The following is an 18,404-nucleotide window of genomic DNA, read 5'->3' as shown; positions in this document are numbered from 1 at the left end:
GTACAACACAAAACCAACGTTGTGGTAATATCCACTCAGAATTGCAAACATTCCTGTTGAATGTCATTTCCTATACAAAGTGTGAGGTGAATGAAATAATTATAACTCTGGATCTGATACAGCACAACAAACCCACAAACGATAAAGAACACAGTAATAATAAAACACAATATATATAATTACTTAAGATGGCTTCTGTACAGATTGTTTGTACTTCCATGAAGTGACACATGGTGAATGACGGGGAATAATAAGGTACTGGTAGAGTTGGTGGCTGGAGGCCTTACTGCTTGGGGAAGGTGCATTGGCACCTGTTTACGGGCATTTCTGATGAAGAACTGTACAGGTAGTGATTTGGCCTAAAATGTTCTGGTAAATCACTATTGTGGTTGTTATTTCACAGTTGTTAACAGCCCCTGCCGCTCCCTGAGTGACTGGGTGGGCGAGTAAACTACAGCTGCACAGTGCAACTCCCTCCTTTCCCTGAAGATTCAGACTGTTTAGCAGGCAGTGTTGGAGGGTAACACATTGACTTGACAGGCCGTCTGCCATATGTCTTCATTTTGCTTATTTGCTGGGATCTGCTGTGGCTCAATGGGTCTGGAAGACATTCAACCAGTCAGTGGGTTAGTCCTTATCAATGTTCTCCTTTCTCTTCATCCAAAGACTCAGACCTCCTGCCTCAGGGGACAATTATGACCATCTGATGCACTGAGCAAAGCCACCGATTTTGTTTCTCAGATAAGATGGTAACAATAATCTATTTTACCACAGACCATCAACTAAATCCACTTGTAGCATGGCCACATGGTCAGTGATAAATAACAAGAAGACTGCATTTGTTAACCATACAATAGCGTAATGCTTTACAGTGCCAGCAAGTCTAAGCAGGGTTTGACTGCCGCCGCCATCTGTAAGGCATTTGTCCATTCTCCCCGATCAAGAGTGTACCGTAGCAGTTAGCATAACACTTTACAGCGCCAGCAACCCCTGAGCGGGATTCCACTTCTGCCGCTGTCTGTAAGGAGTTCATCCGTTCTCCCCCGATCATGAGAGTTTCCTTTGGTTTCCTCCCACTGTCGAAAGATTAGTTAGTGTTAAGGTTAGTGAATTGTGGGCACAGGAAGCATAGCAACGCTTGCTGGCTACCCCCAGCACAATCTGCAGACTGTGATGGTCTTTGACACAATTGACATACTTCATTGTTTTAATGTAATAAAGCTAAACAATAAAGCCAAAGTTACGTAGCCATTTGCTCATGATTATGAATTCATTTCCAATATACATTGTGTACCAATGAGAATGAATCAGATGATGCTCTGCAAATTGGAGCATTTCAGTTTGAACATTTTGTGAGGTGAAACATGATCGGACTTCGATTCACCTCTCATTCTTATCTGGCCTGGAATGAAATCAAAGATTCAATGCGCACTTATTATCAAAGAATGTGTGCAGTATACAACCCTGACAATCTTCCCACAGACAGCCATGAAACAAAGAAAACTGTAGAACCCATTCAAAGAAAACATCAAACAGCCGATGTGCAAAAGAAAGAACAAATCGCGCAAACGGCAAAAAAATGAGTGAAAAACACAATGTAAAACAATGTAAACCACAGAATCATTAAAACAGTCTAGGAATGTTCAGTTTAGTGCTGTGTCATTCGTTGATGCAGGCCACAGAGCCAATCCACCCTGATTAAAATTGCACAAAATAGCAATAAAAAAGGAGTAATCAGAAATATGTATAATATGAACTGCAGAGCCCAATTCACAAACTGCAAATCAATTTAAACCTTGCCCTGGACTCAGGACTCTGGCAGCATTGAGAGAGACCAGTCAAATGTAGACACCTTCCTCTTGGAGACCAGTCAATAGGTACAATGGAAGCAAGTCATCACTGGCCTATCAGGTCTTGCTGTGAAGTATACGTATGCAAGTTTTCCTGTAAGCCGGCAGTTGACAGGTTGCAGGGGACTTGAGATGGCTCAGTGTCAGGCTCAAGCAAACCTGGCAAGGAAGGTGGAAAGCCACCTTAAAGCTGGAGAGGGTGGGGCTTGGAAAACCAACATTATAATGAATGGTGTAAAGGAAAGGGATTTGGATGACTTACTGACGTGACTTGGCAAGTGAGACAATCGATTAAGTAAGAAGTTTGTGCAAATTTTCTTTTTCCAAGAATTATTGCGTAAGTGTAGCTGGGAAATTTAGTCAGGTTCTATCCAAATCAATCCAATTCAAATTTAATTGCCATGATTGCGAGTTTGAATGTACCCATGGAGGGGGTCCCACAGTTGTTGAATAATTGACTCAGAGCAATACTGAAGAGATTTAAGAATTAATACTCCAAATGACTCCAGAGCGGCATTAATACGGGGTAGTACTAAAAAAATACTGTGAATCCTTACCATTAACCGAGGGGTCCACAGACCCCAGGTTGGGAATCCCTGTGATTGTAATATCTGCAGAGTCCCTGGACTGACTCAAACAACGCCAGCAACATTACAGAGATTGGGAAATAGTTTGCCACACAATTGTATACGTGTAACTATTGTTAAACTAGTCTCAGCCTTTGTCGTATAAAGGGAAAGGTGCCAAAGTTGTGTAGCGGTTAGCGAGACGCTGTTACAGCTCGGCACTGGAGTTCAGAGTTCAGTTTTCTCTGTGAGAGGTTTGTGCGCTCCTTCCCATGACCCTGTGTGTTTACTCCGGGTGCTCTAGTTTCCTCCCACAGTCCAAAGACATACCAGTTTCATCATCATCGTGCAATACTCTGACAGAGCCTCAGTGACCACTTCCTTCCTCTGCGATCTGTCAGCAGTCAAATCTTTTGCATCCCTGGCAGTGAGGCTGGTCCACTTCTTGTACCAGTTGACATACCAGTTCAGTCGTTGTAAATTGTCCTAGGATTGGGCTAGGGTGGGTGGTGCAGGTCGAAGGGCTGGAAGGGCCATTACTTCACTGTATCTCTAAATAAATAAAAATAAATGAGTGTGGTGTATGTAAATAAGTGTAATGACACTGCACAATGGGCACTGATAGGTAGGACATCCACACGGAGTGATTGTGTCTGTTCCTGTGCCCCTTCCTGTCACCCTTTTCTATTGGTTATCTCCCCTCTGTCTCTAATTACAGAAGAAAGGTCTCATTTTGAAACATTGCCCGTCCATTTCTGTCCGCCGATGCAGCCAGAATTGCCGTGTTGCTCCAGCACCTCACATGTTGCTCTAGATCCCAGAATCTGCAAGCAGAGAATATCAGAGATGCTCAGCAGGCTCTGTGGAGAGAGAAACACACTTCACGTTTCAGGTTGATGAAAGGGACTCTTTTTCTCTCGTCACATATGCTGCCCAACCGGCAACACCTCGTATTCCGTCTGATAGCCTCCAACCTAACAGCATGAACAAAGGTTATTTTTTTAAAACTCCCTCTTTCTTCTTTTGTTCCCCACTCTGGCCTCTTGCCTCTTCTTCTCACCTGCCTATCATCTCCCCCGGAGCCCCTTCTCCTCCCCCTTCTCCCATGGCCCACTCTCCTCTCCCATCAGATTATTTCTCCAGCATTTTACCCTTCCTACTCACCTGGCCTGACCTGTCACCTTCCCTTCCCCCAATCTTTTTATTCTGACATCTTTCTCCTTCCTTTCCCAGCCAGAGGCACCAACTGTTTATATTCATTTCCTTCTTGACCTGCTGAATTCCTCCAGCATTTTGTGTGAGTTGCTTTGGTTTTTCAGCATCTGCAGAATTTCTTGCTTTTGTGATTTGTTACCAGGTAGTTCCAGGATTTTTTCTGATTTTTTTTTCATATTCTTATTCTCAGCACCTTGGTTACACGTTCCAGGTGTTAACCCCACTTCCCAAGTGTAACTCTGTACATTGACATATTTAAAAATTGTGTCTAAAGCGCACTTGGATTGTGAATTTTGCTCTAGACCAGGGGTGTCAAACTCATTTTAGGCCACGGGCCGGATTGGGCAAAATACAGCTTCATGCGGGCCGGATCGGTCGGGTGTGTGCGAACGCAGCTTTCATTGCCTCCGTTTTATCAGCCTGTTCTCATGCGTCTCAGTCTCTGCTATAACTACAAAGTGTTTCACTTCACAAATTCCGTTTCTTATGAAGAAGACTGCTGTTCAAGCATTATTTTTATGATTGGTATTAACTTACAATCATAGGCTTCATATCGCCGGGCCATTAATAATTAAAATAATAGATCTATCTAAAATGATCTCGCGGGCCGGATATAATTGTACACCAGGCCGGATATGGCCTGCGGGCCTTGAGTTTGACACCTATGCTCTAAACAATGCACTCTGAGATCTATATAGCTCGAGTTATTCTGATAACCATTCTACACACTACACTACTCTACACAGCAGCACCGAAAGCTTAGGAAGAGTTGGTATTTGCTAATGTGACAGATTGCAACTTGGTTTGCATTAGAAATTTATTCCTGTCACCTCATTGGTTACCAAGGCAACCAGTGAATCAAGGAGGACAATTAAAGAGCATTGTTCCTTTTGTTTCCAAGGAGCTGAAATGTGGAAGATCTCCAAGTTTCACAGTTCAGAATGTAGTTTTAAGTATCTTGTCTCTTTGAACTTACAACTTTGTGCAGTGTCCAAAACACTGCCCCCATTTATGCCCTTTGGAGAATGTTCTCTGTAACTACAGAATTCAGTTTGAGAACTGGAAGCACTAATCTTAGGATCATTCTCTGAATCTAATTGGAAACTGTCACTTCTTAACTTTCCAAGTTTGTATCTTTGTGATTGTTCAAGACCACTGTAGGATTTGATTTGTGCAGTGCTGTTCTCTGGTGCACAATAGTAACAGCCTTTTTCTTTGGATCTAGGCAGGAGACAAACATTATCACCCGAGCTGTGCACGATGCAGCAAATGCAATCAGATGTTCACAGAAGGGGAAGAAATGTACCTGCAAGGTAAGATGCATCTTCTTTCAAAATATTGAAGTGTTTATTTTGTTCAAGATTAGAAATGGGACAAAGGAGAATTTTAGGTGCTTATTTCCACACTTTGTACTGGCTGTCCCTGCTCTATTCTTTCGGTGCAGATGGAGGGTCTCAACATGAAACGTTTCTCCCCTCCAGATGCTGCCTGACCCACTCAATTCCTCCAGCAGCTCACTTGTAGATGCAGATTTCAGCAACAGCATGAACGATTAGTATTCGATTCCCCCAGTCACTCAGTGACAGTGCTGAGCATCTTTAGAACAGACATCACAGCACATAGCAGAGTCCAATTGAACACTAACACACTAGCACCACAGCATGATGCAGCCACCACCATGCTTCACGGTAGGGATGGTGAGCTTTTGATGATGTGCTGTGTTTGGTTTATACCAAAAATAGTATTTAATCTGATGGTTCAATTGAAGAGCTTAATTTTGGTTTCATCAGACCATAGAACCTTTTACCAGCTGACTTTAGAGTCTCTCTCCCACATGACTTCTGGCAAACTCTAGCCGAAATTTCACGTGAGTTTTTTTCAACAGTGGCTTTCTATTTGCCACTCGCCCATAAAGCTGTGACTGGTGAAGCACCTGGGCAACAGTTATTGTATTCACAGTCTCGCCCATCTCAGCCACTGAAGCTTGTAACTTATCCAGAGTTGTCCAGGAATTCTTGGCAGCCTCCCTCACTAGTCCCCTTCTCGCACAGTCACTCAGTTTTTGAGGATGGCCTGCTCTAGGCAGATTTTTTAAATTCCATTTCTTGATGATAGACTTAACTATACTCCAAAGGATATTCAGTGACTTGGAAATTTTCTTGTATCCATCTCCTGGCTTGTGCTTTTCACAGAGTTGCTTGGAGTGTTCTTTTGTTTTCATGGTGTAGTTTTTGCCAGGATACTGACTCACCAGCAGTTGGACTTTCCAGATATGGGTGTATTTTTACTACAATCAATTGAAACACCTTGACTGCACACAGGTGATCTCCGTTTAACTAATTACATGACTTCTAAAACCAATTGGCTGCACCAGTGATGATTTGCTGTGTCGTATTAAAGGGGATGAATACTTATTTTGTGCTTTCTATTTGTGATTAATTTAGATCACTTTGCAGGGATCTGGTTTCACTTTGACATGAAAGAGTTATTTTCTGTTATCAGTGTCGAAAAAGCCAAGTTAAATCCATTGTGATTCCCTGTTGTAAGTCAATAAAACATGAAAGCTTCTAAGGGGGTGGAGGTAAACACTTTGTATTGGCACTGAATATCTTATGGTCTTATGATTCTCTTGATTCACGTGAACTCCACAAGCACCTGTAAATCCCTACCTAACTAACTACCTGCCGGCAGGTGAATCTTGCTTCACGTGGGAAGACAGGGCAGTTTGTAGTTCTCTGCCATCATGGCATCTTTACACATCACACATATACTCCAAATTAATGTTGGGGTTATAGAGTATGTGCATAACAATATACTGTACCGTGTGTCATTCCATCTCCCTCTCAGTCAGTGAACGTCATTGTACGTGTATGGTGCACAGATGAGATATGGTTGTCATTTCAGTTATCAAGACAAAACTTCTCATTTGGAACATAATTACAAAAACCTGCACTTTGAATTGTATAATTTTGATGATGATTGAATTTGGTCCACCCTAACTGAACCTCCCTTCTGACATTGGATAGATTAGTTTCAGTTCAGATGTGGGACAAGGTTTGGTTCCAAGTCAAACTTCTACTTAAGGCGTTCCCAACATGGGGTCCACAGACCCCTTGGTTAATGGTAGGAGTTCATGGTATAATAAAGGTTGGAAACCCCTGTTCTACTTGAAACCAAGCAGAATTAGCATGGTTCAGGAGCTTGTGTGTTGCAGCAGGTCCTCCAGGTGTTCTTCATCCACAGGTGCAACAATAGTCTACCTCTCTACATGCCTAGGACCACATAACCCGTGGATTGTACAGCTGGCAATGTTCATTTTCTCAGGCATCAGTTTAAAACCCTGAGAAAACAAGTAATTAAAGAAAGTTCTATAATTTTTCCCTCTCTAGGCAAGCTGTTTTCACAGAAACTGCAGCAAGATTAGTTACACACAAATCATGGGCCTTCATTCAGTTTTTGTCACCTACGATAATGTTACCTGAAAGTGAGAATGGCTGGTCTGTGAATGCTGCTGTCATTGTAAAGTCGTGCAGAATATTGCAGTTGAATAGCAAGGATCAACAAGCAACTTTTATTTGCTATTTACATTTACACGCGTTGGGGATTTACTATGGTTGGCGTGACAAGCAAAAAAAACCCCAACATTAAACAATTATAAGGAATAAAGAAGTATTTAAAATGAAGTTAGAAGTACAGATATCGGATAACTAGTAAATCAATACAGCAATACCAGCATGGATTTACAGTGTAAATGGCATTATAAAAGTGTTTACGTAGGAGGGGCTAACAATAGTTCCATTTAAAATCAGAGAATGTATACAAGATACAATCTGAAATTCTTGATCTTCACAGACATCCACAAAGCAAGGGTATCCTACAGAGTGACAGTAAGAACATTAGAACCACAAAGCCCCCCCCCCATTCCCTCCTTCAACACACAAGCAATGATCAATCAATGGACTGTGGAAGGATACAGGAGCACCCAGGAAAATGTATATATTCCATGAGGAGGATGTAGTGATTCCTTACAGATGATGTCAGATTTGAACTCTGAACTCTCAACACCCCAAGCTGTAATAGCGTTATGGTAACTGCTACACAGATGAGGGTTTGCAACCAAGAGAATAGACTGGAGGCTCTGTCCTTTCTATGAAAGATTGATGGGACATTTGACAAAGATGTGCAGTATCACACGGAAGCTAATGAAGATTACTTGTCCCCATTAGCAAATGGTTCAAAGACTGACTTGACATTTTAAAATGTTACATGAAGGATACAAAGTGAATTTGAAATCAGAAACAGGTTTAATATCAATGGCATATGTCATTAAATTTATTGTTATGCAGCAGCAGTAACTTGCAATGCATAATAATAAAAAACTGAATTACAGTAGTGTGAGTGTGTATATGCGTGTGTGAGTGTGTCTCATTAAATAAGTAGTGCAAAAAGTACAGTGTTGATCAGTTCAATGCTCATTCAGGAATCAGATAGCAGAGGGGAAGAAATTTACCCAGAGATTAGCTCTGATCTGGATTTCTCTGCCTTTGGAATAGTGGAAGGAGAATCAATTGATATCTTAAAAGAAGGAACTGGATGGACAGTGAAAAGAGGATGAATTGCAAAGCTCGGGAGAAAAAGTAGGTTAATAGGATATGGATGCTTTACTATTAGCTCATATAGTCGATGGGCTGAAGCTCCTTCCTGCACCGTACCAACACTGTGATTCTAAAATAATTATTATTTGAAATAAATGGCTTTTTTTGGATGCTCTTGCTCTTAAATAAGTACAATATTTTACCTTTCTCAGGTCCTCCCATAGTTTATCATCAATCCGGTAGAATAGACTTTTAGCTCCATTGTTAGGATCGTATTCTGTGGGAAAGTTTGTGAACATTTTTGATTAAGCACTTTGTTGTTTTATAAGGTTCCATGTTGTTTTCTTTCTATTCTGTTGTGTAGCAATTCAAACTGAATTGAGTAATGTAGTGCCAACACGAGATTCTGCAGATGCTGGAATCAATGCAATATAAGACGATGCAAATATAGTTCAGTCATTGGAACTAGCCATTTGGTCTGTGGAGTTTAATGTTCACTTTCTATTTGTTTCTCAATCATAGGCTCTACAGTTTGGCATCCCGATTGTAAAAAGTCTACCAGGGCTGAAGAAAACCAAAGGGTGAGCTCATTCTAAGAAAAGACTGGTCTGTGTTTAAAAATCTACATTCATAAAACCTTGTTACTACCAATTTGGTTTAAAGAATTGAGATTGTTTAAATCATTTCCTGTACTCAAGTGTAAGGAGAACTAAATAATTGTTACTCTGAATCCATTCCAGTAAAAAAGCCCAGAAAATACAAATAACATAATAATAACACACACAATAAAACATAAGTACGTACATAGAATAGCTTATAAACATAGATTGTATGTCCATAAAGTGATACTAGGCTTTACATAAGATGACTGACAGGAACTAATCAAGTAGTAGGCGGAGGTGTTGGGGACAGTAACCGTTTTTGAGTTGGTGGTCCTGGCGTGGAAGCTACATAGCCGCCTCCCTGATGGGAGTGGGACAAATTGGTGGGGCCCTTCATGATGTTACTAGCCCTTTTCCGGCACTTTTCTGTATATATGTCCTTGATGGTGTGTAGGCTGGTGCCTATGATGCATTGGGCAGTTTTGACTACCCGTTGTAGAAGCAGTCTTAGCGCATCCTTCATCAATTCTGCTCTTAGTTGCCTCTTCAGTCCAAGTCAGGAAGGATTTGTTGATGTGAAACACTCCTTAGATAAGCTTCTTTGTGAAGAATGTGTCTTATTGTAAGAAGTGGATATGTAGGTTTTATCAGTAGGGGGAAAACTGATCGAGTTGTTATCTTTTAGCTCTGGTACAATTATCATCTGTGTTAAAGGGTTAATCTGATACTCAACAATTGCAGATCACCAATGAAAAATCATTCAATTGGATAAAGGAAGTAATTAGTTGTTTATAATAATCAAAATATTTAAGAACACAAGTACAGACCCTTATGCCAAATTAATTAAATTAATAATCAAATACCTAACTAAATGAATGCCTTGTAGCGGTGTGCTACACGCAGCGCTAAAATTACGACACGGAGTCGGTAACTGCAGTCGAAGGAAAAAACTTTATTCGAAATCCTCAGCCTCACTTTTAAGCCTCCCTCAACCTGCCCCCCCATGGCGCAGAGGCTCCAAAGCTCTGTGCTCGCAAACCCCCGTAGGCTATCTAATTGTGAGCCGGTTCGGATGTGCCAGGAAAAGGGTCGCCACAGCCTTCTCCCTGCACCTGTTCAGGTAATTTCATTTCCCGCGCGAGCCTCTTAAATGCCTCTGTTGTACTTGCCTCCATCACCACCTTAGCAGCACATTCCAAGCACCCACTGCTTTTTAAAAAATAAACTTGCCCTACAAATCTTTGGAATTTGGAATCGATTGTTGGGGATGAGATTACGGAGTACCTGGAGGCACACGACAAGATAGGCCAAAGCCAGCATAGTTTCCTGAAAGGAAAGTGCTGCCTGACTGTAATTCTGTAATTCTTTTAGGAAATGACAAGCAGGGTAGATAAAGGAGATGCAGTAAACATGGTGTACTTGGATTTTCAGAAGGCCTTTGAAAGGTGTCGCACATAGGGCTGCTTAGCAAGATAAGAGCCCATGGAATTACAGGGAAGTTACTAGCATGACTGGAGCATTGGCTGGTCAGCAGAAGATAGAGAGTGGGAATAAAGGAATCCTATTCTGGCTGACTGCCGGTTACCAGTTGAGTTCCACAGTGGTCGGTGTTGAGACCACTGCTTTTTATAGTGTATGTCGATGATTCGGACTACGGTATTAATTCAGATTCAGATTCAGTGTATTGTCATTTAGAAACCACAAATGCAATGCAGTTAAAAAATGAGACAACGTTCCTCCAGAATGATATCACAAAAGCACACGACAAACCAGTCTACACCAGAAAATCCACATAATGTTTGGCAATCCCCAATTCAGAGTCAGGAGAGGCTGCTGCGTATTAATATCGCGCTACCATCTTAGCGCGTTCCCCAGAAAGGTGTCCAAAACCACCAGACAAAACAAGACCAAAAATTAAAGCTACAAGTCCTGCACAAAACCACATAGTTACAACAGTGCAAACAATAGCATAACTGATAAAAAAACAGACCATGGGCACAGTAAAAATAGTCCAAAGATGTTAAAAGACTATAAGTTCAAAAGAAACCACCATACAGTTTCCACAAGTCCTCAGGGTCCCAATAGACTCATCATCCCATACAGGCGGTAGAAAGGAATACGCCCACTATGGACTTCCACGTAGGTGGCAGAAGGGAATACCCCCGCTATGGACTTCCACGGCACCGCTGAACCCAGCCTCGCAGACACAGCACACAGTGAATGTGTTCTGACCACAGTGGAATCTGAGTCAGTCAAACCTCTGAGCCTTGGACCATCCACCCTGGCACAGCTTCTCCGAGCACCATCCTGTGCCGAGCATATTAAGACGCCCCCGCCAACGGCCACCGGCAGCGCGATCCCAAGGATTGAGGGCCTGTTCTTCTCAGCAGAGACCCGGACCTCACAACAGTAGTAGCAATGAAAAAGGCCTTCCTGGAGATTTCCAGATGTTCCTCTGTGCTCCCAGGTTCGTTTTTCATCAGATTAGGATTGAGCACAGCACTCTGCTTAACAAATACAGATATCAGCTCCGGAGTAGCCGCTGCAAGCTGTTGCGTCGCGCCGCCATCTTGAAATCGTTTCAATGGATTTGTGGCTAAATTTGCCAATGATATAATGATATGTGGAGGAGCAGGTAATGTTGAGGAAACAGAGAGCCTGCAGAGGGACTTGGATAGTTTAGGGGAATGGGCAAAAAAGTGGCAAACAAAATACAATTTTGGAAAGTGTATGTTCGTGCACTTTGGTGGAAGAAATTAACGGGCAGACTGTTATTTAGATGGGGAGAGAATTCAAAGTGCAGAAATGCAAAGGGACTTGGGAGTCCTTGTACAAGATACCCTAAAGGTTAACCTCCAGCTGGAGTTGGTTGTGAAGAAGTTGAATGCAATGTTGGCTTTCATTTCTAGAGGAATAGAATATAAGAGCAGGAATGTGATGTTGAGGCTCTATAAGGCACTCGTGAGACCACACTTGGAGTATTGTGTGCAGTTTTGGGCTCCTTATCTTAGAAAGGATATACTGACATTGGAGAGGGTTCAGAGAAGATTCACGAGAATGATTCCAGTAATGAAAGGGTTACCATATGAGGAATGTCTGGCAGCTCTTGGGCTGTATTCCCTGGAGTTCAAGGGAATGAGGGGGAATCTCATAGAAACATTCTGAATGTTAAAAGGCTTGAACAGGTTAGATATGGCAAAGTTATTTCCCATGGTAGAGGATTCTAGGACAAGAGGGCACGACTTCAGGATTCAAGGACGTCCTTTTAGAACTGAGATGCTGAGAAATTACTTTAGTCCGAGCATGGTAAATCTGTGGAATTTGTTGCCACGAGCAGCTGTAGAGGCCAAGTCATTGGGTGTATTTATGGCAGAGACAGATAGGTTCTTGATTAGCCAGGGCATCAAAGGGTCTGGGGTAAAAGCAGGAGAGTGGAGATGAATGGAAGAATTGGATCAGCCCATGATTGAATGGCGGAGCAGACTCAATGGGTTGAATGGCCTACTTCTGCTCCTATATCTTATGGTTTTATATCTCCTTCAACTTTCCCCTCTCACCTTAAACGTGTGCTGTCTGGTATTAGACATTTCCACCCTGGGGAAAAAGATACTGGCTGCCTACTCTATCTCATAATCTTATAAACCTCTATTAGATCTCCTATCAATCTGCACCAGTCCAAAGAAAATGATTTGGGTTTGTTTAACCGCTTCTTATAGCACATGCCCTCTCATCCGGGGCAGCCTACTGATAAACCTCTTCTGCACCCTAGTCACTCCTGACACGACTGAAGGCTTTTTGTTGGCATCTTTCAACTCCAGGTTTTGTATTCTCTTCTTCAACATGGCGATAGCACAGCATGGCCGATGTAAGGGTTTTAAAAACAGTTTTTGGATCTCAAGATCTGTGCAGCAGCAAGGGGCTTATGATCATTTCATTTGATACTTGAAAACAGTGATGCCATATCGATATTCATAAAATGCAAATTAGCAGGAGAAAAGTTAAAAGCTTAACATTGAACTGGCAAGAGATGTGAAGCATTCAGAGTGTCTTGCTGTATGATTTGCAAAAGCATAGTAAACAGATATAGCAAGTAATTAGGGAAGCTAGAAGTTATGTTTTGTAACTTTAAAACATTAAACTAATTCAGAGGGAGTCATGGGAGTCTGAAATGTGCATTTAACTCCATGTTTACTTAACTCCATGTAAGGTGTGCATGTTTCACATGATAGTGTGATAACGTATGCAATTCACAATAAATATAACCATAACCATTATGTAAACAATAGAGAATGCTTAATCAAACAATATATTTTCAAGATAACTCAAATATTACTGAAATATTAAATACACAACATTAATGATATTATTGATTACAAAAGCAGATGAAATTATGTGGAGAGGATGTTTCCTTTTGTGGGAGAATTTAGAGCTAGGGGGTCACTCTTTAAAAATAATGGGTCGTTCACTTAAAGAAGAAGTAAGGTGATTTTTTTTCTCTCTTTCTAAGAGGTCATGAGTGTTTGGATCTCTTCCTGAAATAATGCTGGAAGCAGAGACCGAATATCTTTAGGATAGAAAATAAACTTTTGATAAAGCAAGTGAGTGTATTGTTACCAGTGGCAGGCAGGAAGGTGACATTGAGACTGCTGTCAGGTCAGTCAGGATAATATTGAATGACAGAGCATATTGACTTTGACAGCTAGGACACAACATGACTCCCTCTGAATTAGTTTAATGTTTTAAAGTTACAAAACATAACTTCTAGCTTCCCTAATTACTTGCTATATCTGTTTACTATGCTTTTGCAAATCATACAGCAAGACACTCTGAATGCTTCACATCTTTCCTTCCCATAACAAGTTCCACAAACAGGATCCCCAAACCTGCTCTGTCATCGTTTGGGGATCCTGTTTGTGGAACTTGTTATGGGAAGGAAAGGTTCCAGACGTATCAAATGAGCAGGAGTGGGCTTGAACACACAGCAATTGATAATGGTCTCTGTTGGTTGGATCTATGGATGTTGTGTCCTAGCTGTCAAAGTCACGATGGTATGGAGAGCAAGATGTTCCCCATGCAGCACGCTCTCCCTCTCCACACAACCGATGAATCCAAAGGAATGGCAGAGACCGAAACAATTTGGTACCTGCAATATTGCAGGAGTTGGCAGTCAGCTTTGAACTACATGTAGGACTGCCTTAGGGACTCCAGCTCTGCGATTTTCCTCGGGATTTACTCCCAAAGCTTTCCCCAAAGTGGAGCTTTGCGATCAGAGATTTTCATCCAATAATGGCAATAATGAATCCAATAATTCATCCAATGGAGCTGCCAATAATAGCTGATGAGCCCCATCTGCCTGAAACCCAACAATTGTTCTGTATTATTGGGAGTTCATTGGTGACTTGGACATATTGTTGGTAACTAGCTGGAGATTTTCAACTGTGCTCATAGTGTGATTTATTGGTGTCACCCTGAGGCTGCACAGGGATGACTGCTTCACCCAATCAGGGTGGTTAAATCTTGGCTTTGAGCCTGGCTCAAATGCCTCTCCTCTCACTGGATGACACTGTGACACATCAGCTCAATATTTATTTAAGAAAATTAATTGGTTCTCCTCCAGATGTAAAACAAATAAAGCTCACTTCAGAATCGTTCAGTCGTGGCAGACAATTTTCAGAGGAAATTGGGATTCTGACCTGAAATTACAGGGAGTGACTTAACATGTTCAACATTTCTCTTGCCTGTCAGCTTTTTTTTTAGATTAGAAAGTTACTGGGATATTTATAGCACTGAATCTGTTTGGAGATCACTTTGTGTCGATGCAGACCTTGTATCCAGATTTATTAACCGATAGTGGGCAAAATAATAAATATTGGAGGCAAGATTCAGTCAGCTTAAACCAGAATTTCCACTGTTATGTATTACATACAGGAAGAGATTATTAATCTCAAATCTAAAGTGAGAGCAACGAATGTCTGGAAATAGTCAAAGTGGAATAGGCTTATCCTTGTAGCAAGGAATTCAATGTAGTCGGAGGAATTGCTGAAATGTAAGCTTAAGAAATGTTTGGGAGAAATTCCAGAGAAAGGGAATCAAGCTCACAAGATGTTCATGAACGATAATCCTTCAAATGGAGAAGAGGCCATTTAGTTTGAAGACCCACCAATTAATCTGCAGAAAAATCTGGCTTTGAAGTTGCAGTTGGCAACAGAATTCTAAAATAATACTATGTTATTTATGCCTTGTAATTATTGCCTTGAATTCATACATGAACAATATAATAGCAGGTTTAGACTGAAACAGGGTGCAATATAATATTGGCCTGTCACTGTGATACCATATCGAACACAGACCTAACTCATTCCTTTAATTAATGTGTTAACAGTCAATCAGATGCATTCAAGTTTTCAAGAATTTAGCCTGGAAAATGGATCAATTACTGCCTTTTTGTTATGCCCATACCACACTTACAGGCAATTTGACATGGATTCGATTGACAAAATTGGATAACATACGACCCAGTGCTAAAGTGCTGACTTTAGTGCTAAAGTGTTCAGAATCATTGAGAACTGTAAAGGTAGGGTAGTGGCTATTGCAACTCGTGGCATCGGAGTTCAGGGTTCAGTCCCAGTATCCTGTGAAAGTAATCTCTGTACACCCTCCCTGTGGGATGTGTTTGTTCTCTCGGATTGCTCCAGCTTCCTCCTACAATCCACAGACGTACCTGTTAGTGGGTTAATTGGTCATTGTAAATTGTCCCGTGAGTAACATATACAGTTAAATCAGGGTTATCAGGGGTGGCCTGGGCAATGCAGATCAGTGGGCCAGAGGGCCTCTTCAATGCTGTATCTCTAAATTTTTTTAAGTCAAATAATACTGAAAGCACATTTTCAGTAAAATTATATGAATTTTTAGCTGAAAATACTGGAGGAACTCAGCAGGTCAGGCAGCATCTATGGAATAGAGTAAACAGTTTATGCTTTGGGCTGAGACTCTTCTTCAGGACTGAAGGCACCAAATGTATACCATTAAACATCTGGTGCCTTTCTTGTTTCTATACCTTGTTGAAACACAGCTTTACTATGACCCCTGAATGACTACAGGAAGACTGTTCGTTTTCCCATTCGTTCTGCACGGATATCCTTCATGATCCACATGAAGCTTTTGCTCCAAGTGAGTCTGCTTTAGGAAGCTGCCTCAGGGTCACTTGAAGGAGTGGTCCAGAATGTCCAGTTAGAGGGCAGAGCAGAGTGCACTACCCGAGAAGCAGTGGTACAGAGTACTTGATGCTCTCTGGACAGCTGAAGTCGGTTTCATAATCAGGACAACTCTGAGAAACCTGGATGGACCACGATGCAAAGATCTGCTGGCACTTGAAAGCAGTATTTCTGTTCAGGAGATGAGGAAATGCTGTGCTAGAACTTTGAAATTCACATTCAAGGTTCACGATGTTTTAATGTCATTTCATGTGCACTGGTTTAAGGAGAATGAAATTGGACAGCCAGACAAACTTTATTGATCCCAAAGGAAATCGAGTTTCGTTACAGCCACACCAACCAAGAATAGTGCAGAAATATATCAATATAAAACCATAAATAATTAAATAATAATAAGTTAATAATGCCAAGTGGAAATAAGTCCAGGACCTGCCTATTGGCTCAGGGTGTCTGACACTCTGAGAGAGGAGTTGTAAAGTTTGATGGCCACAGGCAGGAATGACTTCCTATGACGCTCAGTGTTATATCTCGGTGGAATGAGTCTCTGGCTGAATGTACTCCTGTGCCTAACCAGTACATAATGGAGTGGATGGGAGACATCGTCCAAGATGGCATGCAACTTGGACAGCATCCTCTTTTCAGACACCACCGTCAGAGAGTCCAGTTCCACCCCCACATCATCACTGGCCTTAAGAATGAGTTTGTTAATTCTATTTGTGTCTGTTAGCCTGCTGCCCCAGCACACAGCAACAAACATGATAGCACTGGCCACCACAGACTCATAGAACATCCTCAGCATCGTCCGGCAGATGTTAAATGACCTCAGTCTCCTCAGGAAATAGAGACGGCTCTGACCGTTCTTGTAGACAGCCTCAGTGTTCTTTGACCAGTCCAGTTTATTGTCAATTCGTATCCCATGGTGTAATCCTCCACCATGTCCACACTGACCCCTTGGATGGAAACAGGGGTCACCGGTGCCTTAGCCCTCTTCAGGTCTACCGCCAGCTCCTTAGTCTTTTCCACATTAAGCTACAGATGATTCTGCTTGCACCATGTGACAGTTTCCCACTGTAGCCCTGTACTCAGCCTCAGCTCCCTTGCTGATACATCCAACTATGGCAGAGTCATCAGAAAACTTCTGAAAATGGCAAGACTCTGTGCAATAGTTGAAGTCTGAGGTGTAGATGGTGAAGAGAAAGGGAGACAGGACAGTCCCCTGTGGAGCCCCAGTGCTGCTGACCACTCTGTCTGAAATAATTGTTACTCTGGATCCGATGCAGGAAATTTTAATAAATAGCGGTGGAGAGTAGGTGGAGGTGTTGATTAGTCTTATTGCTTGGGGAAAGTAACTGTTTTTGAGTCTGGTGGTCCTGGCATGGATGCTACATAGCCAGACGGGAGTGGGACAAACAGGGTGTGTGGGATCCCTCACATTGTTACTGACCTTCTTCCAGCACCTGTCAGTATATATGCCCTTGATGGTGGGTAGCTGATGGCAGTGATGCATTGGGCAGTTTTGATGATCCATTGTAGAGCCTCCCCGCCTGTTGCAGCACGGTTTCCGTACCAGGCAGTGATGCAGCTTGTCAGGACGCTCTCTGCTGTGTGTCTGTAGAATGATGTGAGTATAGATATACAAAGTCCAGCTCGCTTCAGCCTCCTCAGAAAGTAGAGGCACTGGTAAGCTTTCTTGACTCTGTAGGATGTGTCCTGTGACAGTGAGAGGTTATGTGCGATGTGCACTCCCAGGAGTTTGAAACTGTTTCCACTGGTGTGCTGCTGATCTAAAAGATAAAGAGGTTTTTATCACAAAAGATAATGACATAGGAAAGGTACAAGTTGTGGGATCTTACTAGAAAAAATGTTACTTTTTGTGTTAATTATTTTTAAATTGGTGTCAGTGACTCTGAACACTTTAGGGCAAATTATTGCTTTAACTTCTAGACCTGGAAGTGAACCAGATGACAGAACCTGCTTCCTGTTATGCTTTTATCTTCAGCGAATGAATGGAAGTTATCTGTACTACATAAGAGGTGTTTCGCTCAGGCCGTGGAGCAGCTGTGAGGGAGGATGTATACCCCTGCTTCTGGAGCAGCTGTGAGGGAGGATGTATACCCCTGCTTCTGGAGCAGCTGTGAGGGAGGATGTATACCCCTGCTTCTGGAGCAGCTGTGAGGGAGGATGTATACCCCTGCTTCTGGAGCAGCTGTGAGGGAGGATGTATACCCCTGCTTCTGGAGCAGTCTGGATCTCCTGTAGGTCAGCCTGACAGCGATGTGCAGTTATGGCCCAAGTGCAGAGCGAGAAACACTGAAGCAGATAATCAGTTCACTGACTTTTAATTGCGACTGTGCAGAATTAA

The 18,404-nt window shown here is 42.1% G+C and overlaps 1 protein-coding gene across 9 annotated transcripts in view; it reads left to right on the top strand.

Moving 5' to 3' along the window:
* ablim1b (actin binding LIM protein 1b) overlaps positions 1–18,404 on the top strand; it is a 400,575-nt gene that overhangs the window by 285,820 nt on the left and 96,351 nt on the right. For all 9 annotated transcript variants that reach the window (XM_059947920.1, XM_059947911.1, XM_059947912.1 and 6 more), the window contains 2 exons: positions 4,857–4,944; positions 8,749–8,807. In XM_059947920.1, coding sequence (XP_059803903.1) covers positions 4,857–4,944; positions 8,749–8,807 — 147 coding nt within the window. The remainder of the gene's footprint in view (positions 1–4,856; positions 4,945–8,748; positions 8,808–18,404) is intronic.

This window comes from Hypanus sabinus, chromosome 22 (genome assembly GCF_030144855.1).
Source record: "Hypanus sabinus isolate sHypSab1 chromosome 22, sHypSab1.hap1, whole genome shotgun sequence".
NCBI lineage: Eukaryota > Metazoa > Chordata > Chondrichthyes > Myliobatiformes > Dasyatidae > Hypanus > Hypanus sabinus.
This window is presented reverse-complemented; position numbering and strand designations above follow the sequence as displayed.